The 26,993-nt window shown below is 62.2% G+C and overlaps 1 protein-coding gene across 5 annotated transcripts; it reads right to left on the bottom strand.

Annotated features, from left to right (window-relative positions):
• Window positions 1-186: 186 nt before the first annotated feature.
• On the bottom strand, window positions 187-26,993 carry DOK7 (docking protein 7). Of its 5 annotated transcripts, none has more exons than XM_082608385.1 (7): window positions 26,861-26,993; window positions 26,743-26,788; window positions 16,358-16,588; window positions 14,126-14,326; window positions 3,764-3,883; window positions 1,861-1,977; window positions 187-1,025 (listed from the first exon to the last, which is right to left on the bottom strand). In XM_082608385.1, the coding sequence occupies exons 1-7, from the start codon at window positions 26,912-26,914 to the stop codon at window positions 310-312; spliced, it is 1,485 nt and encodes a 494-aa protein (XP_082464511.1). In that variant the 5' UTR covers window positions 26,915-26,993; the 3' UTR covers window positions 187-309. The 5 variants fall into 5 exon arrangements, with proteins under 5 accessions (XP_082464511.1, XP_082464515.1, XP_082464512.1 ...); XM_082608389.1 differs by having other exon boundaries at window positions 3,764-3,989; window positions 14,126-14,232; XM_082608386.1 differs by having other exon boundaries at window positions 26,885-26,983.

Below are 26,993 nucleotides of genomic sequence, written 5' to 3'. Positions count from 1 at the left end.
CAGTCCCCGGGGCCTCCTGAGCCTCAGCGTTCCCCCCAAAGGACAGACCACCTGTGCACGCAAGCAGGTGAAGCCCCTCGGACACACAACGCAACGCGTAGGGAGGTTAGTCTCAGGTTCCTGTTTGACTTAGGCACCTGGTCCCTGGGCTCTGCTGCCCCCGACCCGGCCCCCCACCAGCCTCCCACCTTCCAGAACGCACTTCCAGCTGCGTCCGCAGCCCTCCCTGCAGGCTGGATCCCCAGGCCCCCAGGCCGCCCCACCGAGCCCAGCCCCACGAGGGCACCACCCACCACGCAGCCACCGCCCTCAGGGAGGGGCATTTACCTTCAGTCCTCCGCAGACGGGACACGCGGAAAAGAGAGCCGGAGGGGGCCCTGCGTGGGGGGCGCCCGCTTCCCAGGGCTCGCCTGGCCCCGATGGGGCCTCTGTCGCCTGTCCCCGCCGTCGCTCGCCCAGCCAGCTGGAGGGACACCCCGCCGACGGACGGCCGCCCGAGTCCCTGGCGGCTCCGTCGCTGGCACTGCCCTGTGTGGCAGGGGGCTGGTCCCGGGCCACCTGGCGCAGGCTGCGGGGCGTGTCGTAGTGGGGCCGAGGCGCAGTGGGCACCTGGTACTCGGCCGCCCCGGGGGCACAGGCGCACAGGCTGGGCTCGGGCACCCCGCCTCCCAGCAGGCTGAGCAGGGAGCCCAGCTCGTCAGCCCCGCGCCACACGTCCAGGCTGCTGCCTGCGAAGGACGAGAAGCTGCCCGAGTAGGAGGAGTGGCTGCCCGTGGCGATGCCGCTGTCCGAGGAGCTCTGGCGGCCGACCTCCTGCAGCTGCCGTGGCCGCAGCGGCCTGGGGGGTGGCCTCGAGGCACCCGCTACGGCCTCCCTGGGGGCCTGGGCAGCCGCCAGGCCAAGACCCTCGGGCGACGCGCCCGCCAAGGACAGGGACGGCTCTGGCCACGGTGCGAGCCGGCTGCTGGCGCTGACATCCGAGTGGCTGGCCTCTGACGATGAGCTGGACAGGCTGCGGTCGTCCCCTGAGCGGAGAGTCGGGGGCTGAGACTCCTGTGGGGCTCGGGCTGCCCGGGGTGGGCTGGGGAGCCTCGGTGGGAGCTGATGTCTAGCCCCCCCCACGCCCCTGCCCTGCTGAGGGCCTGCGCTCTCTGGTCTCCAGTCGCCACCCTGGGATGGCTGACCCACACCCTGCCTGGACCTCCACACCCAGCGTCACCCAAGATGGCCCCTTCGCCCACACCAGTCCCCTCCCTGCCGTCCCCCTGGGAACCAGACGTGAGCCCCTTCTCCAGGAAGGTGGCAGCCCGTGCACACCTGAGCCCCCAGCTCTAGGGGCCTGCACAGAGAGGCCACCATCCCCACTCTGCACCCGTGGGACTGGCGACAATCACACAGAACAGAGGGCCCGCAGAGCTCCCCCGCCTCTGGCCCAGGAGACCCCACTGTAGCCCCCCATCCACCATCCCCGGGAGCTGCAGCGTCCCCTCGAGGGCTGCCGGCCCTTTCTGTCCATCTCCCCGCAGAGCGCAGCAGCTGAGGGGCCTCGCTCCCGGCAGCCAGCACCCCTGAGCCTTCTGTGTGGGCACAGACGGTGAAGCCACAGCCTCACCAGGCCACACCCCGGTGGCTGGGAAGGAATTCAAACCCAACCTGCCAGCCAGCACCCATGGCGGCACCATGCTTACGATCAGCATCCAGGCTGGAGCTTAGTGAGTGTGGCATCATGAGTGAGAGAACGAATGGACGAACAGAGGGAGGGGCATGAATGAACGAACAGGAGCTGGGAGGTTGCCTTAAAGGGGCAGCCCCAGCCCCAGGGCCACTGGCCCTCCATCATGGCCCAGGCCATGGCCCTACCTGCACTGCCCGGCCAGCCGGAGTGGGAGAGGAGGCTGAGCCGCTTCTCCAGCTGCAGGGCTTCCAGGGCCTCCTGGGCCACTCGCTCCTCCACGGCAGGGCCCCCGGGGCTCAGGTCTGCAGCAGAGAGGACAGTCAGCGAAGAGGCGGCCCCAGCCCTGTCCCCGCGGCCCACCCACTGCTCAGGACATCACAGTTACCCCAGCCAGGGCCGTGTGGACCTCGGTCCAGTCGCAACACCACGACAGAGCCCCTGGGAGCCCCAGCTCCTCCCCACGCCAGCACCCCAGCTGCCAGACACCAAGCTCAGGGTACTCAAACCACCCCCGTCCAGGTCCCCGGTCATCCTGTGTCCTGGGCCCAAGGACAGCACCCCCTGGCCACCAGCAGATGTCCCATGCCCCGAAGCGGACAGTCCTGCAGTGGGTCAGGACACTGGCACACCCTCCTGCTGCTGGTGAGGCAGCAGGACGCTGGCGCTGGACAAACTCACAGCCCCACCACTTGCCCTCCCTGAACCTCACAGCCAAGACTGCAAAACGTGGGAGCAGAGACAGTGCACGCCACGCGCAATGGGACCAAGATGGGAATGCACAGGACATGCCTGGGGCAGGGTGGACCCCGGAACTCTATCTTCTCCCCTTCCCCCTCCCCATTGTATGTGAGGCAGGTCCTGCCTCTGGGCCTTGGTGCCCAAGTGGGTCTGACCGAGCAGTGGTCAGCTTGAGAAGACACCCCCAAATCTCAGAGTGTTAAGGCTGCTGACCCAGTGGAGGCCACATCTCAAGAGTCCCCAAAGATCACAGTCTTTCAACACGACACTGGCCAGGCTCAGCGAGCAGGGACCCACCAGCCCCATCCACACCCCAGCTGTCCACACCTGCCCCATCCACGCCAGCCCCCGTCTGATCCCGGCCGCCCACACCACTACCTGCGGCTGCAATGCGGGAAGCCGCCAGCAGAGGGCGATGCCGCACCACCCAGCAGAGCCCGGGCGGCGAGGCTCTGGTCACATGAACTGCCTCCTTCCTCCCCAGCCCGCCCCCCACCCCGCCCCCCGGGCCCGCCTGGGGGGTTAAGGGGCTGAGAGGCCCACGCTGGGAGAAAGGGGACCTGGCACGTCGCCAGCCACTGTCTCCCTAGGAGGTCCACCTGCCCCCGACCTGGCTATGGTGCCCATGCAAGGAGGCCACGGATGTGAGCTCACTGACCACCTGCTGCCCGGCCACAGGCCTTGGTCTCCCACCTGGACAAGGGGACAAGCACTGCCTCACTGGGGCGAGGGGAGTATCGGTGACCCTGGGAACCACCCACCCAGAGGGCCTCGGTCAAAGGAAGCTGCGATGACAAGGACCAGCCTTTGTCCCTCCCATGGGCTTGGGCCTCCTTGCCCTCCCCGAGGGGAGGGCAGACCTCACCCTGTGGGAGGAAGTGCCCAGGTAGCGTGGCCCTCCGCGGTCCAGCGCCATCCCTGGTCCAGGACTCCTGAAGAGCAGTGTCCCAGCCACAGCCAGGGAAGTGGGAGAGAAGACCAGGCCAGCTCATGCAGCCCTGGCACCTACCAACCCGATGCGCTGAGACCCCAGCTCACAAGGTGACTTCCAGCCCGAACTCTGGCTCCCTGACCAGTCCTGACCCCAGCGACCTCAGGCGAGGGCCCAGCCCAGGTCTGGGAGACGGGCCGGCTTGGAAGGTCTTCGGGGTCTCGGGCTCGGGCCTCTTGCTGGCCCACCTGGTGCAGCTGCAGTAATTGTCCCAACCGGAAGCCTCGGCCTCTGAGCGTCCCAGCAGCTCAGACCCCATGGAGGAGGGGCTGTGCCGGTGTGAATGCCCCCGGGAGCCCGAGATCAAGCAGCCCACCTGACCCTCCCGCCAGGCCAGGCTCCCCAACTCCGGCACCCACCTGGGAGAACAGGCCGCAGCCCAAAGGGGCCCTTGGTCGGGGAGATGCCGCGGACAATGCAGTCGAACAGGAAACTGATCTGCTCTCCCTCAGCTGAGGACAGGAAGAAGACCCCAGCCCCTGCAGAGGGAGGACAGACCCCGGTGTCAGCCTGGCCAGAGCTCGGGTCGGTGGGGCCCCTGCAGGGTGGGCTCAGGGCCGCTGGGCGAGGACTGCCCACAAAAGCCTGAGCCAACCCGTGAGACCTCCCCCCGAGCACCACAGCGATGTCCCCACGGCACTGTGGTGACGTGAGCCATGCAGGCGGCTCAGGCCACAGGCCGGCTCTCCCAGGCCTGAGGGCACCATCCGGACAGCCCAAGTCCGGGCTGCACAGCATCAGCAAGGTGGGAGAGGGCATCCTGCCCGCTGGCCCTGAGCCGTCAGCCATCTCTCGTCTCCCGGGCCGGTGAGAGGAGCTGGGGCGACTTCTGGAGGTTGGGGGTCACGGAGGAGGCCGGGGAGGGCGCCCTGGCTGCGTGGAGAGCCCAGCAGCCCCTCCCTCTGGCCCACGCTCCTTTGAGGGGTGGGCGGGGGGTGCACATCCAGGAGGGCGGCTGCGGGAGCTGGTTTCCTCACCCGGGCTGTGGCGAGGGGAAGCTGGCAAAACACAGGCGGTGGCACCTGCCCTGCAGACGAAGCAGCCTGGCCCACCTCAAAGCCCCTCCCCTCTTCCCGGGCTCGTTTTCTGGGTGGGGGGCACTGGAGCCCCTGGTACGCAGTTGCAGGGCTGAGATCCAGCCTCGGGGCTCGCACCCACAGAGGTGATAAAAGACACGTTTACATACTGAGATATGGGAAAGTCATCGTGGCTTATACACGAGTTCACTTGAATTTGATGCTAACTAAAATAGCCTATTTGTGGTCTATCAAATTGTACATCTGCTTTAATTATTAGAGAAAAGGGCACATCGACCAGCAGTAAAGACTGTCCATGTTAAACATAAAGATTAAATAAATGTCCCTCCTCCTGGGGCACCAGCGCCCTCCTCCTTCAGTGGTAAGCCTCCCTCCCAGGTGCCAAGGCCACGCTGACTCTCTGTGTACGTGCTGGTCTGTTTTTTTATTTTTATTATTTTTTGAAACTTTGAAGAAATGTCACCCTGACTTCTTTGATGTTCTTTGTTCTAACAAGATATAAAACTGTGCTGAAAACCCTGCTTTTCCAGAGTCATCTGGGAAGCAGGTTTCCAGGCTAGTCCTCAGTTTGGCTCAAATAAAACTCTTTTCTATTCTTATTATTGATGGTTTATTGATTATTTCCATTGACAGAGGGGAGGCCCGGCTGGGATCCCAGCCCAGGGGGCTCGGGTGGAGGGGGCACGTGGGCCTGCAAGATGTCAGGGCGGAGAGCGGCCGCAGGGCCCTGCGCTGGGCCGGAGCCCCGCCAGCGTGAATGAAGTCCCGTGGCCGAGTGAATGGGGACACCGGGTCACGGGGGCTGGACGCCCGGCATGGTGTCACCACACAGGAATCCCTCGGTGCCTCGCCCTCCTCCCTCTGCCCAAAGAAAGGCCTGCTCCCTCTGGAAGGAGGGTGTCCGGGGGAGACGGGGAAGCGGCACACTAAAACTGTCCCGGTTACGCTCGCCGGCACTGAATCCCAGGGACCCGGGCCAGTCTCACACGTGGTGAGGCCGCCGTGCCCCTGGGCGGCCACCAGGGCCCAAACCGGTGACGCGCCTGCTCGAGAGGTGAGGAAATGGACGCCCAGAGAGGGGCCACGTCCTGGCACCACGGAGCGTCTGACCAGACGCAGAGCCAGGCCCACCCTGGGGGCCCCCAGGGGCACCCACAAGGCTCGCTGCCCAGAGGGGCTGGGTTGGGGGATGGTCCCTCCCAACCTAGAACTCGAGCCCGGGACCTTGGCCGATGGCGGGTGGGCAGGGAGGAGGCCCCGTCCCGGCCACCCCCGCTCCCCGGGGCCAGGCCTCTAATCCGGAGCTTACGGTCAGCTGGCAGAGGCCTCGGCACAGTCAGTCCCCCGACTATAAAAAACCACATTACGGGGGGAGCGGAGCCGGTGGCATTCCACGGGCGTCTGTGAGCTCCCGAGCCTGAGCCGGCCGCCACCCGGCCTCCGCGGCGGCTCCAGGGGCTCCTGTGGGGGGCCGTGCGTCTCTGAGGGCCCGCCTGAGCCTCACAACCAAGGGACAAGGCCTCCGGACCCAGCGGCAACCTCTTGCTGCCCCGTGGCTCCCCTCCCCACCCCAGGCTTTGGGGGCAACAAGCTCCCTAGGTGTGCCCGGCCTGCCTGACACACCTCCCCCGGGGCGGCCGTCCCCCTCCACGACTCCCCTCAGCCACCCGTAACACCCCTTCGCCTATTGAGATTCTTCTCGGGTAACATGGCCTTTCCTGACGGTTCACCCGGTGATGCTTTCAGGGTACACCTCCTCTGGGGCAGACCCCCCCGACCCTTTACCTCCCGGGTCTGATGCTGTCCCGGCCGCCAGGCCCAGCACCTTGAGGCAGGACCACTACTGAGTCGTTCGCAGTCCCCTGTGTCTAACCCAGGGCCAGGCGCCCAGGAGACCCCCACGCTCAGTGTGGATGGAAAGCAGGGCGTGGAGGCAGCCAGGCCCCCTCCCATCCCCAGGGAAGGGCTCTCCTCATTTCTTGTTTGCTCGTCTGTTTTGGGGGAGGGGAGGCAAGCTAGGGCCTGGACCCATTTTGCCACGTTGTACCGGTGTGGTCACTGCCACGACGCCCCCCCGTGCCTCCTCTCATCCACGTCCGTGAATCCTCCACCCCGAGGCGGGGCCACTCCCCTCTCCCGGGGTCTGCGCCACAGGAAGTAACCGAGGGACGCTCCTTAGGGTTTGGGGCCGAGGTCTTAGGGGCTGGAGACCCCCACGTTTGCTCTCTTGGAACCAGCTACCCTGTGAGAAACCTGGCTGTCCTGCTGGAGGGCGAGGCCCCGGAGGAGAACTGAGGTGTCCCGGCCAACAGCCAGCACCAGGGCCCCAGGCCGTGCCTGAGGCCACCCACCAAACGCCACTGCCCGAGTGACCCCAGTGCACCATGCGGAGCAGAGAGAGCCCTGAGAGCCCTGCCCAGACCACTGACCCACGGAATCGCAAGACAGGAAACAGCACTAAGTTTGGGGTGTCTGTCCCGCAGCAATAAATAACACGGGAAATTAAAGACGGAGGAGACAGTCCTGCGGAGCAGGAAACAGCCGCCTGCGGGTTCACGGACACAGACGCTGTGGATCCTCAGGGGTGCAGCAAAACTCGCCCGCGTTATAAATATCTCCAGTGGAAAAGCATCGTGTTCAACTCAAAGATTCACCAGCCGTGAGAAAGAAAGGCCTTCCTTCAAACGTTCAATGAGCCCAGTTAGATCCCGACCGATTCCCATCTGAAGTTAGTCTTTAATCTCCAGTGTCCAGACCTTTGTCACTGGACCCTATTAAGAGCTCAGTCCCCAGCTCCTCAGAGAACAAGCATTCCACCCTTTGCTGACAAAGACCCCACGGTGAAGTCCAGTCAAGGACAGAGTCTGAAGGCATTGGAGGACTTTCCTGCCGAGAAGGTTCTAGAAAGCTCAAGTCCAGACAGCACTGATTATCAGTCAGAAAGTTGACACAGCTAACTGAGCCCCTTGGGATATTATTTTGCACAGAGTTTCTTAATAGAGTAAAACATCTAGTAATTAACGTTTCATTTGTCTCTGCCCTTATTTGGGGAGAAAGAAGCAAAGTTCAATGAAATAAGTTCATTCCAAATGAAGTTTTAAATTTCACCTGATCATTTCATACCCACTCGGAGGACTCCTATTTAAACAGCAAAGAAAAATAAAAATAAAACGAAACCGAAAACAAGTGCTAGTGAGGATGTCAAGAAACTGGGCCCTTCGTACACTGTTGGTGGGAATGTAAAATGGGGCAGTCGTGGGGAAAACAGTGTGGCAGATCCTCAAAAAATTAAACAGAGAACCACCATCTGATCCAGCAATTCTACTTCTGGGCACACACCCAAAAGAATTAAAAGTAAGGTCTTGATGAGATATATGCATACCCACGTTCATAGCAGCATCATTCACAATAGCTAAAATGCGGAAGCAATCCAAGTGTCCATCGACAGATGGATGGAGAAACAAAATGTGGTCCATCCATACGGTGGAACCTGATTCAGCCTTAAAAAGGAAGGGAATTCTGACACCTGCTACAACGTGGATGAACCCTGAGGACACTACACTGAGTGAAACAAGCCGGCACAAAAGGACAAATCCTGCATGATGCCATTTATATGAGGTCCCTAGAGTCATCAAACTCAGAGACAGAAAGTGGAATAAAGGGTGCAGGGCTGGGCGGGGAGAGGGGATGGGGAGAGAGTGTTTAATGGGGACAGGGTTCGGGAAGATGAAAAGATTCTGGGCATGGTGGTGGTGATGGGGGCAGAATCATGTGCATGAATGTGCTCACTGCCACTGAACTATATGCCACAAGTGGTTTAAATAGTACATTTTGTGTTATGTGTATTTTGCCACAGTAAAACTAAAACAAGCAAGACAAACAAACAAACAACTCCTCCCGGAAGCAGGCTCTGTCCCATCCTCAAGCGAGCCATCTCCCCACCCTCTTCAGCCCATCCCATCCCCATCCGGGCAGGAGGCAGCCATACGGTGCAGGCACCTCGCATCCTCACGGCCACTGCTAAATGCCAGCCACCTGCCCCGACAACACCGTCTGCACACAGTGGGCATCTCCCATTTGGAGACGTGGGATGAGGCTCGCGTGCCATCACATCCAGATGGTCCCAAGAGGCCACCCTGCAGGTCCCCAAGGACAGGAGGACACAGGGCCTGCTTTTCTGCCTAGGAGGAAACAGACTGAAGCAAAACACCCCAGAAAGGAATCCCCGAGTCTGCTGAGAGCTGAAAAGTGTCTGGTCCCGCCCCACTTAACCCCAGTGCCAGGCAGGCGCTGGGCTGGATGACAGCAAAGCAGGGCACACAGTGTGGGGTCAGGTCCCCCCAGGGCCAGACCTTGGCTCCACCACGCTCAGAGGGACAGGCCAGGGCAACTCATGGACAGCTCCGTGCCTCAGTTTCCCTGTCTGTAAAATGGGGATGTGCACACACCACATAGGGTTGGTGTGAGGACCTAGAACCCCACGAAGTATGGGGCCCTGCAGGGGGGTCTCTTGGGGTGACTATCACCCCAGCCCCATCTCTCCCTGGCCCTGTGCAATTGAGGCCTCCCTGGACACCCAGACTGTCACCTCCCTGGACATGCAGAGCGCCCAGAACCATCCCTGTGTGCAAATGCCATAGTGGACTACAAAAGGGTGACAGATTCCGGGCCCAACTTCCACCCCCAGAGCAGAGACTTCAGGGCAGAGGGCTGAAATCAACCACAAACCTGTCAGAAATGTGACAGGGGCCTTAGATCCCAAGGGGAGACTCAACCTCCAAGTATAAACCTGAACAGGTTCTTGACGGGGCCTCTGCACGGGCTGCAACCCAGCCTGGGACGCCTGCCCCACCCCCATGGGCAAAGCAATGGACCGCTCAGCCCAGGCCCACCCTGCTGGGACCCTCGCCTCGCCTTGCCCTCCTCCCCGCCCACCGCAGGCTGGCCCGCCCTCCCTCCCCCTCTCACTCACCGCCTTAACATTCCTGAACCCACAGGCCCTGCCCACCCACCCAGCTGCTGCCCACAGCAGGACCCTGCCTCAGCGGATCCACATCTCGCGCCCACTCACAGCCCCTGCCTCCATCCTGTCCGCACCCTGGGGCCACAGTTGTCGCCCTCAACACAGATCTGTGGGTGGCACTGTCCTGCTCTAGCACCTTTGATGGCTCCCTGCTACCCTGGAAACACAGTGCAAACTCTGGTCCAGATTCCTCCTCTTACCTCACTTCTGCCACCCCGCACACACTGTTCCCGTCACTCAGCAGAGCTTAATGTATGGCTGGAGCACCTTTTCTCTTCCCCCCAGCCCTCCCTACCTTCGGCAGCTGGGCCAACTCCTATTCACCCTTCAGAGGCCCCAGTCAGGTTCACCTCCAGAGGGCCTCCCCAACGCTCCCGGGCTGGGGTCTGTGGCCCTCCCCGGCTCCCCTTGTGCCCCCGAGGATTCTAAACGCCTTGTGTCCTCCCACATAGGCTGAGTCTTCCCAGCCGTGTGCTCCCAGCTCCAACCCCTCACCCAGTGCAGGCCACAGAGAAGCCCCTGAATGCATTCCCTCCTCCCCAAGATTCCTGGGTTTCAAGACTAGGGCTCCAGCAGTTCCAGCGAGACCAGCATTTGGACCACGAAGGCCCAAAAGAGGCACTTAAGGGCTTCTCAGAGCTGGGCAGGCGTAGCAAGACGGTCTCTCCCTAGTTCAGAGCTTCATCTTTTACGCACATATAAAAATCATTTAAAAATGCTCACTGCACCCCAAGGGACTGACAGGATGGCCTGGACCCCGAGGAGCTAGGGAGAAGGAGAGGGGGAGCAGCCTGCACAGACTCAGGGGCCAGCCTTGGACCCCCGCCCACCACCACCTGCTGAATTCCTCAGCATCCGAGGACCCCGATCCTGTCCGCAGCCGGCTCATATGGATGTGGAAATGCCCTTGAAGTGCCCTTGACAGGACCTGCCAATGTAAAGGACGGGGACTTCCTCTGGGGCCCCTCATCCTAGAAACTTCCATTCATGCTTAGGCCCTGTTCAAATGCCCCCTGGCCCTCTCCAAAGCCCTCCCTGGGCTCCAGACACCGGACAGACCCTACTCTCCCGGGCCCACCATTCTCCCTGCCTGCTGAGCCTGTTGGTGGGGAAGGGCCCCCAAATCTCTGTGCCACCCTCACCAGCATGCCCTGCCCCTGCCCTGCAGCCCTAAACACACACAGCGGGCCATGACCACCCCAGAGAGAGAGAATCGGGCCACGCTGGGGGACCTCAAGCTCCCGGCCACCAAGCCCAACCCCCATCCGAATAATCTGAACAGGCTGTCATCCATGTGGAGGCCACAGAGAGGACACGTCCACCCACGCGGTACCCAGAGCCACACAGAGCCCCCCGCACACCTGCCAGGTCCTGGTCACACCTGCCCGACCCCTCCTCCACACTCTACAGGGCCCTCTCCTGACATCCAGTCACTGATGCCTCAGGATGGGTGAAGGGGGCCAGGGTCGAGTTACTGCTCTCTGGAGTGGTCTGAGGCTGAGGGCCCAGGGGGTGTGGGCTGGGGGGCCCAGGGTCCAGGCTGGGACCTGCCCCAGGGGAGAAGATGCTGAGTCCTTACATCCAAAACCCTCCAGGGCCTTCTGGGGACTTTAACCCACTCTCTGTCCCGGTGCCCAGAGACTCATCGAGATCTGGATGCTGGCACCTTCACAGTTCAGGTGACCCCTGTCGAGGGCTGAACGGTGGCCCCAAAGGACAGGTTCACATCCTGGAGCCTATGGCTGTGGCCTTATTTGGAAAAGGGTCTCTGCAGGTGTGCTCAAGTGAAGGCTCTCAGACAGACCATCCCGGAGTGTGGGGTGGCCTTAAATCCAACGACTGGTGTCCTACAGAGACGCCCCGTGATGCCGGAGCAGAGACGGGAGTGATGCGGCCACAAGCCCGGGCACACCTGGCCCCCCCGGGAGCTGGAATAGGCAGGGAAGACCCTCCCCTGGAGCCCCCGAGGGAGCCCGGCCCTCCCCCAACTTTGACTTTGAACAAAACGGTGAAGGAACAGATTTGTGTTGTTCTAAGGCCCCGGTTTGTGGTCATTTGCTACGTGGCCCCAGGACCCTAACTCACACCCCTTCCTGGACCTGAACTAGCTGCCCTCCTCCCAGGACGGCCCGGGTCCTGAGTGGCCTGGTGCTCTGACCACACGCACAGGGGTGCACCGCCCCTTACCACCCAGCCCTGCATCGAGTCCGGTAACAGCCTAAAAACTGGCTTAAACCAGCAGAGCAGCGGCAAGCTTGTCCCTGGAAGAGAACGGAGCCCGGTGGGACCTGCTGGGGGCAGAGGGTCGGGACAGGCTGGCCTAGCCACCCACCACCGTGTTCGGCCACTGTTGACTGGGTGGGTTTGGCCAGGGGCCTCCAGACAGCCTGGAGGGGAGATGAGGATGCCCAAGGGGGACTCTCGCGGTCCAGGGTCCCTCAGCGGGAGGGAGAATGTCCGGCCTGCGGTCAAGGCAGATCCGCTGGGCCAGCCCACGTCGGTGGACAGAGTTAACTCGAGGCCTCGGGCAGAAGCACCAGGGCAGCCCTGTCACAGTTCACGCTGGGGACCCAGGGAAGGCACAGCGGCTCGAGGTTCAGCTTCTGCCCTCGCAGGAAGCGCTGCTCCGACGCCTGGAATTGTTGACGATCGCAGAAGGAGCCCACCCACACCAAGAGTCGGAATTTTCAACCCTGAGGCCTCAGGGGAAAAATATCCAGAGGGCTCTATTACATTATGTTGGGGCAAATAAAACAGTCTCCAAGGAACCGGTCCTCCTGGCCTGCCCCTGCTCGAGGGCACGCGCCAGCACCAACCCCAGGTCTGAACCCCAGTCCTCAAAGCAGCCACAAGCCATCCTGTCTGAGCCTCAGCGTGCAGGGATTCCACAGTTCCAGCCAGGACGCTGGTCTCTCCCTCCGACCCTGCCCGGCGTGCCCCCAGCAGCTCCAGGGCTCCACATGGAGGAGATCTCGGAAGGGAAGGGCCGCCATGTGCCAAGTATGCTGTGACCTGCGACTCCCGGCCAGCCACGCAAGGGAGGGAAACAAAGCTGGGCCAGGGTCCCCTGCACCACCCGCTGCTGTCACCTCTGATGTACCAAAGACGAGGTGGCCCAGGGCTTGCCCAGCAGAAAGGACTCTGGCCAGTGTCCCGTGCATCCTTCCACAACAGCCCAGGCAGGCAGGCCAACAGCTGTGCTCACCCCTCGCTCATGCTCAAAAACTCCAGGTGGGAAATGCACAGGCCCAGCCATGGTCAAGGCCCTTTGGGCGCTGTCTGCAGCTGCCCCACCCACTCCAGGGCCACTGCACCAAACTGCCCGCCCCAGAGGTCCACCCACGCCTCCGCTACATCACCCCTCCCTGCCTCTCTTTGCCTCTCCAAGCTTTTAACCTCCCCCAAGCCCAGGACCAGGGAGCATCATACAATTCAGTGGCTATAGACATCTTGCTGCCTTGAGCAGGAACTTGGCCCTCACCTGCTTGTTCACCTGTTTGCTAAGCGTCTTTGAAGCTTACATCTTGTCCCCTCAAAGGCAGGGCCCTTCGGGCTGCTCGGCTGGGCCAGATCAGCCTGTCCCACCTCACACACCCCTTGCGGAATGAGGGGGCCAGATGCCCAGCACACAGCACAACCGTGTCCTCTGTCCAGAGAAATCCAGGCATGACCGAGGCCCCAGAGCCAGGTGGACCCCCATCCTGGCCATACCGAGAGTGTGCCAGACCCTGCAGTAGGCCCTTGCCATCTTCGTCCTCTCATGAGGCTGCGGGTGGTAGAGAGGGGGGCGGTTAATGCCCCTTTACGGGGGTGGGGAGGTGGAGAGAGGTCGCCCCTGGCTTAGAGCCTCCATCCACCCTGCACACGAAGGAGGGGCCTATGATCCCCCTGACCAGGGTCCCAGGCTGAACGGAGGTGGGGATGCACAGCCCACAGCCCAGCACACTGACCGTGGCCCTCGAGGCTGCCCAGCTGGTCAGCAGGAGGCACTCGGCTGGCCGCAAGCCCAGGGAGGCCACGCAGATAGGCTCGGCCCCTCTGGGGAGGAGGGAAGGGACTTCTCGCTCCCTGCAGTGACAGCAGGTCCACAGTGGCCCCCAACTCGGAGACCAGCAGGCTGGGGGCACTGGAACATCCCCCACTCCCACCATGCCCTTCCCGGCCTGGAGGACAGCTTGCTGGAGCTCGGACACCACCTCGGCCCTCGGGACCCCTGCCTCACTGCTGGGCCCTCGCATTCGGCACCCACCTGTGACGTCCAGCCTGGGAGGGCCAAGGGAGCTGGCGGGTCCACTACGGAGTTTCTCAGCACATCCTCAATAAATGCATCTATTCTTCTTCCCCCCCTTTTTTTTTAAAGCCAACCTGAGCTGCTCTGATGCTCTGTGACCTGGGACGTAGGCCCATGAGCTGCCTCCGGGTGGCCCATGCATGGGCTTCCTGCGGGAGGGGCCCTCCTCTCAGCCTCCAAGCACCCACCCTCCAACAGCAAGAAAAGAGACAGCTGAGGGTCTGGGTTCGACGTTAAAAGACATAACCCTGCCGTGTCCCTGAGAGGCCAGCTGCAAGCAGGAGGGTCGGCTCTGAACCACAGTCGGGCCGGGAAGCCAGGAGGTCTGGGGCTGCCCACAGCCCAGGGTCCCCACGGCCCACATACTTACAGTACCCACACCTGGTCCCTCCTTCAAAGATGAACCCGCTGGGCACGGCCCCATAGCGCCGGAGGTCCGACAGCTTCCACTGCCCCGTGACGGCCGGAGGGACGTCCCTGGCCACGACGAGGATGTCATTGCAGAGGTGCAGGGTGGCGGGTCCGCTCTCCAGCTTGGTGCCTGGAGCCACGGTCACGTGGAACCTGTGCACTGAGGGCGGGGCAGGGGCGAGAGGGAGTCGCTGGGGCAGAGGCGGGGGAGGGGGGCGCAGCATCCCAGGGTCAGCTCAGAGGGCAGGTCTGCCCCGCCCCGCCTCCCAGCACAGCGTCCAGCCCCGAGGTGGCTACACTCACCTCTCCCATCCTCAGGGGGCCCCCTCCCCATCCTAACTCGGCCCCGGCGAGCTCCAGTAAAAGCTCACATGCGACTCCTGGTAGGTCCGCGGCCTCAGGACTCCTGTTCACAGCACGTCCTCTGAGAACCCCCGCTAAGGGTAGCTGCTGTGGTCCCATTTCAAAGATGGGGAAACGGAGGCCCAGGAGGCCCAGCCTCCCGTTGGTCCGTGGAGAGTCTAAGGTCTGCCTCACAGCCCAGCCTGACCGCAGGGACGCTCGGGAAACCGTGGACCCCCTTCCCTCTCCAGTTAGGGGTTCTCCCTGGCGCCGAGCAGGACAACTTGCTCCCCGAGATCTCATCCGCTACCTCGGCTCGGCGCTTTGCCCCTGAAGCCCCTCAGCAGGATGGTCTTCTCTCCCCAGATGCCTCCCACCTCGGAAAGGGTGCACCCCGGAGCAGCCGGGCCCAGGAGTGGACAGTGGCCTACCCGCCCATGCCCACCAGCCTCATCTCCAACCCAGAGGGGCCCAGTCCCAGCCCCACCTCCTCCTCCCTGAGCCCCACCCAAGCCCCTGCAGTGGGGCGTCGAGGGGGCTCCTAGGCAAGGAAGCCCTGAGGGCCTGCCATGCCCGGCCCAAGGAGGCCAGCGACCCCATCAGTGTCCTGGTGATTTCTGTCAAGGTGCCAAGACAGGGCACCAGCTGCCTCTGTGCAAGGGCCCTGCCTGCCCCGTAGCAGAAAAGGAGCCGTGCCCTGAGCCAGGCTGAACTGGTGGGAACCCCCAACCGCAGAACTTTCTGGAAAGGTGCGGCTCTTCCCTTCTGCCACTGCATCCCCTCACTGAGCCGTCCACACATCCCCAGACTAGGGGACTGCTCTGGGGGTGCCCGGAGGTGGGAGGGGCCGCAGCCCCTTAGCCGGGCTGGGCTGGCTTAAGGTGAGCAAGGCTCTTACCTGGGCACAAAACAGTGGCCAAGATCACTGACATTTTAATGATTATTTAAACAACAAAAATTAATGCAAAAAGCCCACGGTGAGCGAAACAGCAAATGTGTGAATCGAGACCAGGCTGGCTGTGGTGCTGGGGCAGCTGAGGATGGGAATGTCTGAGGGTGGCTCGGAGCCCAGCTTCACTCTAAATTCTGACACTTTATTCGTCACGGGCTTTTGGCTTTAATTTTGAATTTTTTAAATATGGTGTTAAAATATCACAGGTTTCGAGATAAATTAGGACGTGGGGGTTAAAATATACACACTACTATATATAGAATGGGTAAACAACAAGAACCTACTGTATAGCACAGAGAACTATACTCATTATCTGTAATAAATTATAATGGAAAAGAATATACGTATATGTGTGTAACTGAACCACTTTGATGGACACCTGAAACTAACACAACATTGTAAATTAACTCTACTTCAATTTTTAAAAATTTTTAAAAAAATATCATGGGTTCTGATGGCTCAGCTGGGGGCCCGCCCGCCTCTGCTCACACAGCCGGGTGGGCAGCGGGGCTGAGAGGTGGGCTGGGTCCCCACATCTCCCGAGAGCACTCCCTGCACCCCGCTACTCCCCTTGAGGGACACCGCTCCTCCTGCTCCGGCTCTGGGCTCAGGCGGCCCGGTGAGAAGCAAAGGGCAGCACTTGCAGATCACTCTGCTTAGCCAGCCGCCCGCTGGAGCTAAAAGCTCTAGTTCAGATGAATGGGGTCAAGTTAGGGAGCTCAAGAGGGGCCAGCCCCCAGCCCCCCGCCCCAATTGCGGCCGAGCAGAGGGCGCTCAGCAAGCACTGGGCTCCGTGGCCTGGAGTCGCGTCCTGGCCTCTGCAGCCCGTCGGTGAGGCCTGCGGGACACTGCAGGACAGAGGCTGGGCCCCCGGAGCCCTGCACCGGTGTCACTCACCCTCACCCAGCGCGTGGCGGATCCGGGCGTCCCAGGCGCACATGGCCTCCCGGCTGTCGAAGCCCAGCATGACGGCCTGCGACAGGCAGACGATGGCCAGTGTGTGGGCCAGGCCCTCGTAGGGCAGGCCGGGCTCCAGGCCGCAGATGTCCTCCAGCGCGAGGCTGCTGCGTTCCCGCATCCCTCTGGCTCGCTCTGACCTGTCCTTGTAGGCCAGCATCAGCAGGCAGTCTGCGGAGGGCGCGGGGGGATGGCGTCAGGCACGCAGGCCCAGTGCAGCTACCGCCCCGTCCCCAGCAGCCCCTCGCCCGAGAGTCTGGGCCCCAGGCACACCCCGGGCAATTCCCCGGCCACCCTGCGCCTCCACCTCCTCGTGTGCAAGAGGGTGACCCCAACCACACGGCCCCGGGCCACACAGCGGAAGTGGGCTCAGAACCCCCCCTGGCTGGCCCGCCCACCTGACTCTGGCCCCCAGCCAGGGCCTCCAGCCTGCCCCAGACCCTGGGGCCACGGGGGCCACACTCAGGCTGCTGGCAGGACAGCACGGAGCCTGCCCAGGGACTCAGGCCTCCCGCCTCGGCCCTGCAAGGGTGGCTTCCTGCCACACCCAGACCCTTCACCTCCTGGATTTCTCCGTTTCCAGGGTGTGACCCGGACTCCAGAGCCGGGGAGGGGCAGGAGGACCACTGGGCTTGGGTCCCTCTGCCAGACCCGATACGAGCCGCCCCCGAGAGCCTGCAGGGGACGCGCCAGAGTCTGTCTCAAGTTCCCATTTCCCTCAACACCCTAATCGCTGTGCTGGTATCCCCGGCGCTCCTGGCTGCCTGTGTGGCCCTGGCGAACCGCCCTAGATCAGAGCACGAGCAACCCTCCTAAGCGCACCCACCACGGCCGCCGCCCCGTCTCTGATGAAGGTGAGGAGTCCAGGGCCTAATGTGAACACCTGAACACTGAAGTGTCAGACAGCCCTGAGCCCCGCACGGACGCTCGACGATCAAGCCCCCTCGTCCGGGCAGGAGAGGACAGAGGAGCGGGCGCAGGAGGACGGCAGGGGATGGAGCGATGAACTGCCTCCTCCGGCCCAACCCCCGCACCCTGGAAAAGCAGCCCCACAGACCCAAGTGACAACCAGATCACAACGAGCTTGACTCAAGACTCATCTTTGCCACCAGATGGAGAACAAGGGTGGTGCTTCCTGCCTGTTTGCCATCAAACCACAGTCACAGCCCCTTCCTTATGAAGGCAGAGGGTGGACAGTCTGTCCCGGCCACCCACCTCTGCCGTCGTCGGGCGTGAAAGCAGCCCCAGGCAGTACATAGATCAGCCTGGGTGACTGGGCTCCGACACACCTGTATTTACAAAATCTGGGGATTGTGATGGGGGGGCTCCACTTCCTATCTGAGACCCTGTTTGTAGTGTTTGAAATGCTTATGTCAGAAAAAAGCAAAGATGTTCTCATTTTGAGGGAAACAAACAAAATCCCAGAACCCACAAAAACCCATCTGCCCACCCAAGGGTTCCAGCGTGTTCTCTCCCTAGCATGGCTCCCTTAGGAAACTCGTGGCCCGGCCCGGAGAGAAATTAGTCACACACGTGGCATGCAGGGCATGTGTTGTTATGGAAGTGTTCCCTGATGTGTCACCAGAGGCCCAAGAGGTAAAAGCTTGGGGAGGCGGTGAGCACAGAAAGACTCCCAGTAAAAATGTGTGTGGACAAAGGGAAGCCACCGAGGCAGCTAGGGAAGGGACCACGGGCCTGAGGACAGCCCTGCCAGCCACACAGGCTGCCCCACCCCCAGACACGCCGACCCCTCCTGCCACTCCTCTCCCCAGGGAAGGCTGGCATCTCTCGGTGGCTTTTCTAGGTAGATGTCTGTCCCCTGTCTATTTCCAGTCTCCCCACTCCCCACCCTGGAAGGTGAGCTCTTGAAGGCAGGCCCTCTTCTGCTGGAGCAGTGACAGCCCCATCCCCTGGCACAGATGAGGGTGAGGGCCTTCTGTCACAGGAAAGACCATTCGCTTTAGTTGTGGCCTTAACAGCAAGGCAGGGCCAGACTGTCACCCCTTTGTTCTAGGAGTTATGCTCCCAGTGATATAGCCAAGAGCAAGGTCCATAACCCTTTCTGTGAAGAGTCAGACAGTAACTGTTTTTGGCTACGTGGACCATGCAGTCTCTGTCACAACTACTGAACTGCGAAAGTAGCCACAGACCACACATAAGTGAATGGCTGTGTTCCAATAAAACTTTATAACAGAAACAAGCAGCGGGCCGGATTTGGCTCAGGGCCCTGGTTTGCCGACTCGTAGTCTAGAGCCTAGTTTGCTACAAGCCCCTGTGTCGCCCCATACGTCACGCTCCTCAGACGCCTCCTGCTGCCAAGCAGGTCTTGCCACCCTGGACGCCTGCACTTGCAAGGCTGGCTTGGGGACCTACATGGAAGAGCCAACATGTGTCCCCAAGACCCTTTTCCCTGGGCTGGTGCAATCTTTCTGGATCCTGGCTCTGTCTGAAATGCAGCTCACATCCTACTCCTTACAGAGATCTGAGAATCAATGCGTACCCTCGCCCGCTTGCAGTGGGGTGAATGGGGGCTCCCCAAAAGACATGTCCATGTCCTGACCCCCCAAATCTGCAAACATGACCTTTTTTGGAGAAAGGGTCTTTGCAGATGTGAACAAGGTAAGGATCTCAGAATGAGTCACCCAGGATTATCCGCGTGGCCCTAAATCTAAAAACGAGTGTCTTGGGACTTCCCTGGTGGTGCAGTGGTTAAGAATCTGCCTGCCAATGCAGGGGACACAGGTTCGAGCCCTGGTTCGGGAGGATCCCACATGCCACGGAGCAACTAAGCCCGTGCGCCACAACTACTGAGCCTGCGCTCTAGAGCCCGCGAGCCACAACTACTGAAGCCCACGCACCTAGAGCCCGTGCTCCGCAACAAGAGAAGCCACCGCAATGAGAAGCCCGCGCACCGCAATGAAGAGTAGCCCCCGCTCACCACCATTAGAGAGAAGCCCGCGCGCAGCAACGAAGACCCAATGCAGCCAAAAATAAATAAATAAATTTATTAAAAAAAACAAAGACGAGTGTCTTTATAAGAGACAAAAAAGGAAACATGGATGCACAGAGGAGAGGCCACGAGAAGACAAGTCACAGGGTGATGTGCCCACAAGCCCAGGAGGCCTGGAGTTGCCCGAGCCGGAGGAGGTGGGAAGGGTGCTCCCCAGCACCTTCAGCGGGAGAACGCTGCTGGATTTCGGACTTCCAGCCTCCAGGACTGTGATACAGCACATTTCTGTTGTTTCAAGCCCCCCAGTTTGTGGCAATTCATTACTGCAGCCCCAGGAAGCCAACACACCCTCAGCGTCACTGATTTCATTTTACATATGAACAGAACAGGGCGAGGGTCACGGCTGTGTGACAGCCTCATCTTCTGCCTGGTGGAAGCTGCCCAGAGTCACAGTCGGGCTACAGCTGGCGCAGCTGCTGTCCAGCCACTCAGCCGGCACCCTCCAGCCCCCCCAGCACCCTCCAGCACCCCGGCACCCTCCAGCACCCCCGCAGTGGGCACCTTTAGCTGAGGCAGAACTCCGCTCCTGGGAGGGGCGTGGGTGGGGCCCTTTGATGGGCAACTGCTCCACCCCCTCTCCCTCCTGATCACTTCGGGCCATGAATTGATCCTATTTTGAAAACCTATTCTGTGAGGAGCGCTGTTTAGTGGAAAGCTGTTCAGTACCAGGCACCGGAGAAACAGAAATTCTCAGGTCTAGGCCTGAGACAAAGCAGGCTGTGCCCGGGAGAGACAGCACCAGTGCCCCCAGGGAGCAGTGACATCACCAGCCCTTCCTGCAGACGCGCCACACAAAGGGACACGGGAGCCTGCACCGACTGGCCAGCTCCACAGGGGACCCTCGCTGGGAGCACCCAGGGCTGCGCCCCTCGCAAGAAGCCCAGCGAGGCTGGTCACTCGGTGAGGTCTCCCGGTCAGCTGCCAAGGGAACATCACTGGCCTCCCCACCCCGCGCTCCGGGCCACCCACTCACGTGGCCACTTTCTCTCCACACGGGCCGCGGGGGCCTGAGGACCCCGCTCACGGCAGCACCCATCCAGCTGAAGTGTGGAGCTGCAGGGGCACAGCCAGGCTGCAACCTGGCCCTGGGCGCCCGGACTCCAGGGGTAAGAGATGAAGCCGCCTCAGGGCCTGGGCGGCTCGCTGCCGGGGCAGCTCTCGGCCAGGGGTGGAGGGGACTGGGGTCATCGTAGTGAAAGGAGGCACGGATGGGGCAATGACAAAAGTGCCAAAGATTAAACCAAGGGTGTGCACGCAGAGGCACAAACACACACTCCTGTGCACGTGCACAGCCACACACTTGATCACGCGTGCGTGCGTGCTCACACACATGTGCTTACACATGCATACCTGCACGCTTGCACATACACACGCACACACTCCACCACTGTGCACGGGCGCCACCGTGGGGACCAGCTGACTCAGTTCACGTCCCACATCCGTGTCTGGGAACCCGTCCCTCAGCTCTTAGAGCCTCTATTTTCCATCTGAGAAACGGACGCCATGCACCCTGAGGAGTCAAGGCAACAGCACAGCCCCAGCCTGGCACACAGAGGCCCTCGGTGACTGCCACGCACCAGCAAGCACAGCGTGGGATGAGCAGGGACCTCGGCCTGGGGCCGGGGACATTGCCCGTCACCATGAAACCCAGGGGAGCGTACCCGCCTCTGGGGTCAGCCCACCCCTGCCCTCTTCTGCCCGTAGTGGGCCACTGAAAGACCCCCAATGGGGCTCCTCGGAACCCACCCCACCTCCTTTTCCATCCCTCAGCGGGGCGGCCTCCCCCATAGCCCTCAGCCCAGTTCATTCCACTCACAAACAATCCGGGGACCCAGGGGACACAGCCCAGCTTCTGCGGAGCTGAAACCCAAGAGGGGAAACACTGAAAAAGGTTGATAAAGAAGAAAACTCTGAGGAAGAGCTGTTCAGGGGACCGGTATTTGATGGCAGGGGTAGACGGCATTTGGGGGTGGACGGCATTTGATGACAGCGGTTGTCATGGGGCCTGAGCACAGAGGTCAGAGTCTCTTCCAAAGGGACAATGGACTCCCAAGGGATATAAGGCGCCAGCCCGGCAGCACCTCAGGGAACAGTATTGTGCTAGAGGGAACAGCCAGTGCAGAAGCCCAGAGGCAGGGACCCAATGGGCAGGGCTGGCATGAAGGGAGGGGAAGAGTGGTCCAAGGTGTAGGCGGGCTCCAGCCAGGTGGGCCTGCTGAGCCAGGCCAAGGCTGCATCCCAGCACACCAGGGGCCCTGAGAGCTGTGAGCAAAGAGGGCCCAGCCTGGCTGCGTATGTCGAAGGGACACAGGGTGACAGCAAAGCTCCAGGCCCCTGCAGCTGTCCAGGCCAGAGGAGCTGCTGGCCTAGGCCGAGCAGAAGAAAGGGGGCCCAAAGCTAGGCTCTGCGGTAACCATGGTGACAGCGGGAGGGGCCTTCCCTCTGCGGAGGCAGCGCTAACTCATGGGACCTCTTGGTGGGTGGATGATGGGGTGAGGGAAAGGAAGAGGAGGGTGATGCTGGATTGGGGAGGGGGGCACCGGGGGAGGGGGTGCGGGGCCGGGGGCAGGGGGCAGGGTTGGGGTTCTGTCCCGGACACGTGAGCCTGAGAGGCCCATCAGACACCAGGCGGCGTGCACACAGGCAGCTGGACACACGCGTCTGAAGATGTAAAAATAACCATGGAGTCAGTCATGGGCACTCAGAGCGTTTACAGCCCGGGGCCGAGAGCCTGGGGAGGATGGGTGGCCGGGAAGACGCAAACCTCCGGGCCTTGTTGGGGGCAGGGGGAGCTGGGAGAGGAGACGGAGGTTGACGCCCACCCACGGGACACAGCCGGAGGAGCGGCTGTTGGATTTAGCCCTTGGAGGTCACAGTGACCTTGGGCAGTGCCTTCAGCAGAGCAGCTGGGCAGCGGCCTGCGGGCAGCTGAGCACTGGGGATGGGGGCTGCTGACCGGGCCTGCCAGCCAGTGCCTCAGGCTGAAGCCCAGAGGGACCCCCCTCTGACCCACAGGTCCAGGCCTGTTCCCGATCCAATTCGGGGGGAAGCGCATGCACTGTGTATGCAGGGCGCAAGGGGGCTTCACGGGCACCCACAGGCAGGCTACCCCAACCTCACCGGCAGCAGCGAGAGTGCACGGTGCCCCAGGCCCAATGCACACCCACCACCCATCCACCCTCCGCAGGGACCAGCTAGGACTTGTCCAGGGCACACAGTTGGTCCGAGCAGAGGCGAGACCTGAGCTCAGGTGCTCCGATTCCCAGTCCGGAACCAGGGGCTGCAGGAAGCCCTGGCCCCCTTGTCGAGGTCTCCATGGGGATGGAATGGCTAGCCACCACCCACACCCTGTCCTTGAGTGCCTGCCCAGCCCAGGACTGAGAAGTCACGCCCATTCTGGGGGACACGGCTGATCCAAGGCCAGAAGGTGGGACCGGAGAAGGGACCCTCCCCACCATCACCACTTGGGACCCCCAACCTCTCGGAATGCGCCCACCTCAGTTAGCAGAGCTGCCACTGCACAGGAGAGGCACGGGCACAGACCAGTGGGACAGCTCAGGCGGCTTAAAGGGCAGGTGTCCCGAGGCCCCGGTTCCCGGGCAAGTTTGCAGGGCCAGATGTTGCCAAGAGTGGCTGGGCTCACAGCACCTCACCTGGCAGGTCCCAGCCCCTGCCAGCCTGCCTGTGAGGGGTGATGCTAAGTCAGGGACCTGCCCTCCAGGAATTCAGCACCTGTCTGAGGACAGGGATAGGAAGAGGATACTGAACTAATACCTCACCTTCAGTGAAAGGAGCAGGTGCTGAGCCCCCAGCCGGCCAAGGGGCTGTGGGCAGGAGGCAGCACCCAATCATTTGTGGGCCAGACCCCTTGGGTCAGCAAGTCTCAGCCCCTGTGCCTATAATGACCCCCCAAAGGCCCTGCCAGCTTCAGGAGTCAGGGTCCCTCCCGGTGGCTTTTCTGGGCTGAATAAAGCCCCAGCAGCTTGCACAGGAATTGGTGAAGCAGGGCCCTCGGAGCGGAGGGCCGGGGAGTCACCCTGGCTGCTCAGGACCCCTCTGGGTGCCTCACCCGTGGGTGGGCCGCCCCTGCCACAGGGCAGCCACGCGAGAGACACCCCTCCCACCATCCTAAGCCTCAACCCGGGGAGGAAGAGAGAGGCTGCCCAGGGTCACCAGGGGTGGGCCCAGACCACCCTCCTCTCAAGGGAAAGGATCCAGGCATGAATTCTCTGGCCAGGACAGAGGTCAAGACCCCAAGGAGCACAATCCCACCGAAGTATTACTGCCTTTTATAAAGATTGTTACTTCTTTCAATAAGAGGTTTTCCCTTTCATCACTTTAAGTGAGGACACGGGGGCGGGGGGAGGGGGAAGCTGGGGCGAAGTGAGAGTGGCATGGACATATATACACTACCGAATGTAAAATAGATAGCTAGTGGGACGCAGCCCCACAGCACAGGGAGACGAGCTCGGTGCTCTGTGACCACCTAGAGGGGTGGGATAGGGAGGGTGCGAGGGAGACGCAAGAGGGAGGGGATATGGGGACATACGTATAGGTATAGCTGATTCACTTTGCTATACAACGGAAACTAACCCAGTATTGTGAAGCAATTATACTCCAATAAAGATCTATTAAAAAAAAAAATCAGGGCTTCCCTGGTGGTGCAGTGGTTGAGAGTCCGCCTGCCGATGTAGGGGACACGGGTTCGTGCCCCAGTCTGGGAAGATCCCACATGCCGCGGAGCAGCTGGGCCTGTGAGCCATGGCCGCTGAGCCTGCGCGTCCGGAGGCTGTGCTCCACAACGGGAGATGCCACAGCAGTGAGAGGCCCGCGTACCGCAAAAAAAAAAAAAAAATCAGAGCTTTTCCTTCCTTCCACTAACTAAACTTTATTGTAAGAAGAATAAGTGGTCCTGGTTAAGAAAAGCAAAAACAGGAGAAAAGACCCAAAGCGGAGAGGGGCCCTCCTACCCCCCACCCGCCTGCAGCCCCTGATTCCCTCCCAACCTCTCCTTGTGGGCCCTCCTGGGAAGGAAACGCTTTTCAAAAACAAGAGTCCTGGGTTTTCATGATGAGAAGGCAGGGCGGCCCCTCCTCTCTCCTTCCCAGGCTCCCCCTTGGCTGCAGCCAGGATCTGGGGAGTCTTAGCTGTGGGGACCCCAAGTACGAGGACCTGCCCCCAAGGCCACCTGAGGGATCTGGTCTTCAGGATAAGGGGGGCCAGGCGGCTGCAACCCTCCCAGCCAGGCCCCCCAACACACTAGAGAGGGGCCAGCTCATCAGCTAAGGGCCAGGGAGGGGAGAGCGAGGAGGGTCCAGAGCCTCTGACCCATCGGGGAATCGCGGCCACTGGCACCGGCCGGGAGGGAGAGAGAGGGAGGGCTGGCGAGAGCCAGGCAGTGGCCCGGCGGGGTCAGCTTGGCAACTCCGCCTCAGGCCAAGCACCCATAAGAGGATGACCGCGGCCCTCGTGCAGTGTGAGGATAAAGGGGGCGCTGCTAAGATAACCAGCAGTGACAGCAGGGGTTCTGAGACCCTGGGGACCAGGACGTGAGATGCAGGGCTCAGAGGACAGCAGCCCAGAGCGGCCGCGTGTACCTTCCACTACCCCTAATCCCCTCCCCACCCCAGTCCCCGGCCGAGTCCTGCCCGAGTGCCTTCCCCCTCTTCTCCGCGACTTCCCCTCCAGTCCAGCCCTGGCGCCTGCCAGGGCAGAGGAGGCTCTTCCCCGACGCCCCTGGCTCTCTACCGCTGGACTGCACGTGGTAAGACCCAGGAAAGGCCCAATGACCACAAGGCCACTTACAGACTCAGAGTCTACGGTGTTGAGGACCCACTGCAAACTCCCCTGCAGTACATGAGGGCCCCCTTCACAGGTGACCTCCAGGGCTGGCCAGAGCTCACCTCTCAACTAGCGCTCTCGGATACTGGCATAAAATCCACCACCAGGGGCTGCAAATCACTACCCCCCTACCAAGAGAGACAAGGCCTACCCCGGGACTGCTCTTCGGGTGGGCCACCTGTCCCAGAGGCCCGCACAGGCCCTGGCTCACCAACGTCCCGGCAAGCAACCCCCAACCAACAGCCAGCCCCCTGCCTCGGGCCATAGCCTCTTGGATCAGCACGGCCTTCACCCCCGCCTCTGCCACCCTCAGCTGGCCGGTGTCTCCATTCCCTGCCGGCTGGGGCCCCCCTCTCTCCAGCTCTGACCCCCCCACCCCCACCAGGCGTCCCTGAGCTCCCCAGGACTAGGACCCCACAGCTCCTGACGCAGGGGCTGCGCATGAAAGACTGATCGGCTGAACAAAGGGTGCACGGAGCCCAGGCCCCCTTGGAGGGGAAGCTGAGGCCCAGGCAGGAGGTGAAGTGTGTCCGCGGCCAAAAGCAGACCCTTCTATCGCAACCACGAGGCTCCCAGAGCCGGCTCAGCAGAAGGGATGGAGGAGGGGAGCCGGGAGGGGCACAGGGAGGGCGCCCTCCACACCCTGCCTGGGAAATGGCAGACACCCCAGGCGTCCCGGAAGACTCTCGGGCAGCCGGGCACGTGTGAGGCAGCGTGCGCTCACACCCCCAGCATCCCACACAGACCCCCGGGGGCCTGGGCCGGCTCCAAGGCACCTGTCTCCGGAAACAGCTGCAGCTGCACAGCTCAGAGCCTCCGGCCGCTGAGCTGGAGATGCCCGGCTTCGGGGCTCCCAGCTGGCTCCTCCGGGCTGGGGGGCCGGCTCCGCTCAGGGGGCTGGGAGGGGGCCGTCCTCTCCTCCCGGGACGGAGCCCACACACAAGGTACATTTCACTCTTCTCGTTCCTACCTGGCGGCCCAGCCTCGGCTCCACCTGGGGAGGGTGGAAGGGCCGCCTGGGGTCAGCGCTGCCCGGAACACCCATCCGCGTTTGGATTCAAAGACACGACTCAATCCCCAACTGGGTCAGAACTTTCTGGGATGCTCCCTGCTGCGTGATGGGGGAGGGGGCCAGAACAGGCTCCTGCCCTTTCGCCCCTCGGGACTCCACCGGCTCCCGCAGGCCCCTCCGAGCCTCAATCCGCCCTTCTGCCAAGGTGGTCCCCGCCCCGGGCCTGGAGTCTGAGATGACGGCTCCCGGGCCCGGTGCGGTCGCGAGAGGGTCCCGCGTCCCAGCGTCCGCGGCAGGCGCAGGCCGAGGTGAGGCCGGAGCGCTCTCCGGTTACAGCCCTCGGCCCCGGCGCCGCCGGCTATTTCGGTCGAGCTGGCCGCGCTCCGGGCCGGCCAGGCGCAGGAGGCCGCCGCCGGCCGCCCCGCGCCCCGCGTCCCGTGCCCGCGCCCCGCGCCCGCTCACCTGCCACCGGCGACGGCTTGCGCAGCACCAGCCACCTACTCTTCCACTGCGGGGACAGAGGGAGCGTGAGCGGCCGCCCGCGCCCCACGCCCGCCCCGCGCCCGCCGCGCGCCCCGACCTTCTTGCCGTCCCGCAGCTTGACCTGGCCCTCCACCAGCGCCGCCTCGGTCATCTTCTGTCATGGTTCCCGCGCGCCCGCCGCGCCTCTCCCCGCCGCCCCGCGGCCGCCCAGCCCAGGGTCACTTTCAAAA

Source organism: Mesoplodon mirus (assembly GCF_964341445.2).
Source record: "Mesoplodon mirus genome assembly, chromosome: 2".
NCBI lineage: Eukaryota > Metazoa > Chordata > Mammalia > Artiodactyla > Ziphiidae > Mesoplodon > Mesoplodon mirus.
This window is presented reverse-complemented; position numbering and strand designations above follow the sequence as displayed.

Coding starts and splice junctions, on each gene's coding strand:
- DOK7 (XM_082608389.1), bottom strand. CDS start 26,914: ATGACCGAGGCGGCGCTGGTGGAGGGCCAGGTCAAGCTGCGGGACGGC. Junction 16,589..26,742: donor CAAGCCGTCGCCGGTGGCAG/GTGAGCGGGCGC, acceptor CGCCCTCCGCAG/ACTGCCTGCTGATGCTGGCC. Junction 1,026..1,860: donor CGGCTGGCCGGGCAGTGCAG/GTAGGGCCATGG, acceptor CTCTCCGCTCAG/GGGACGACCGCAGCCTGTCC.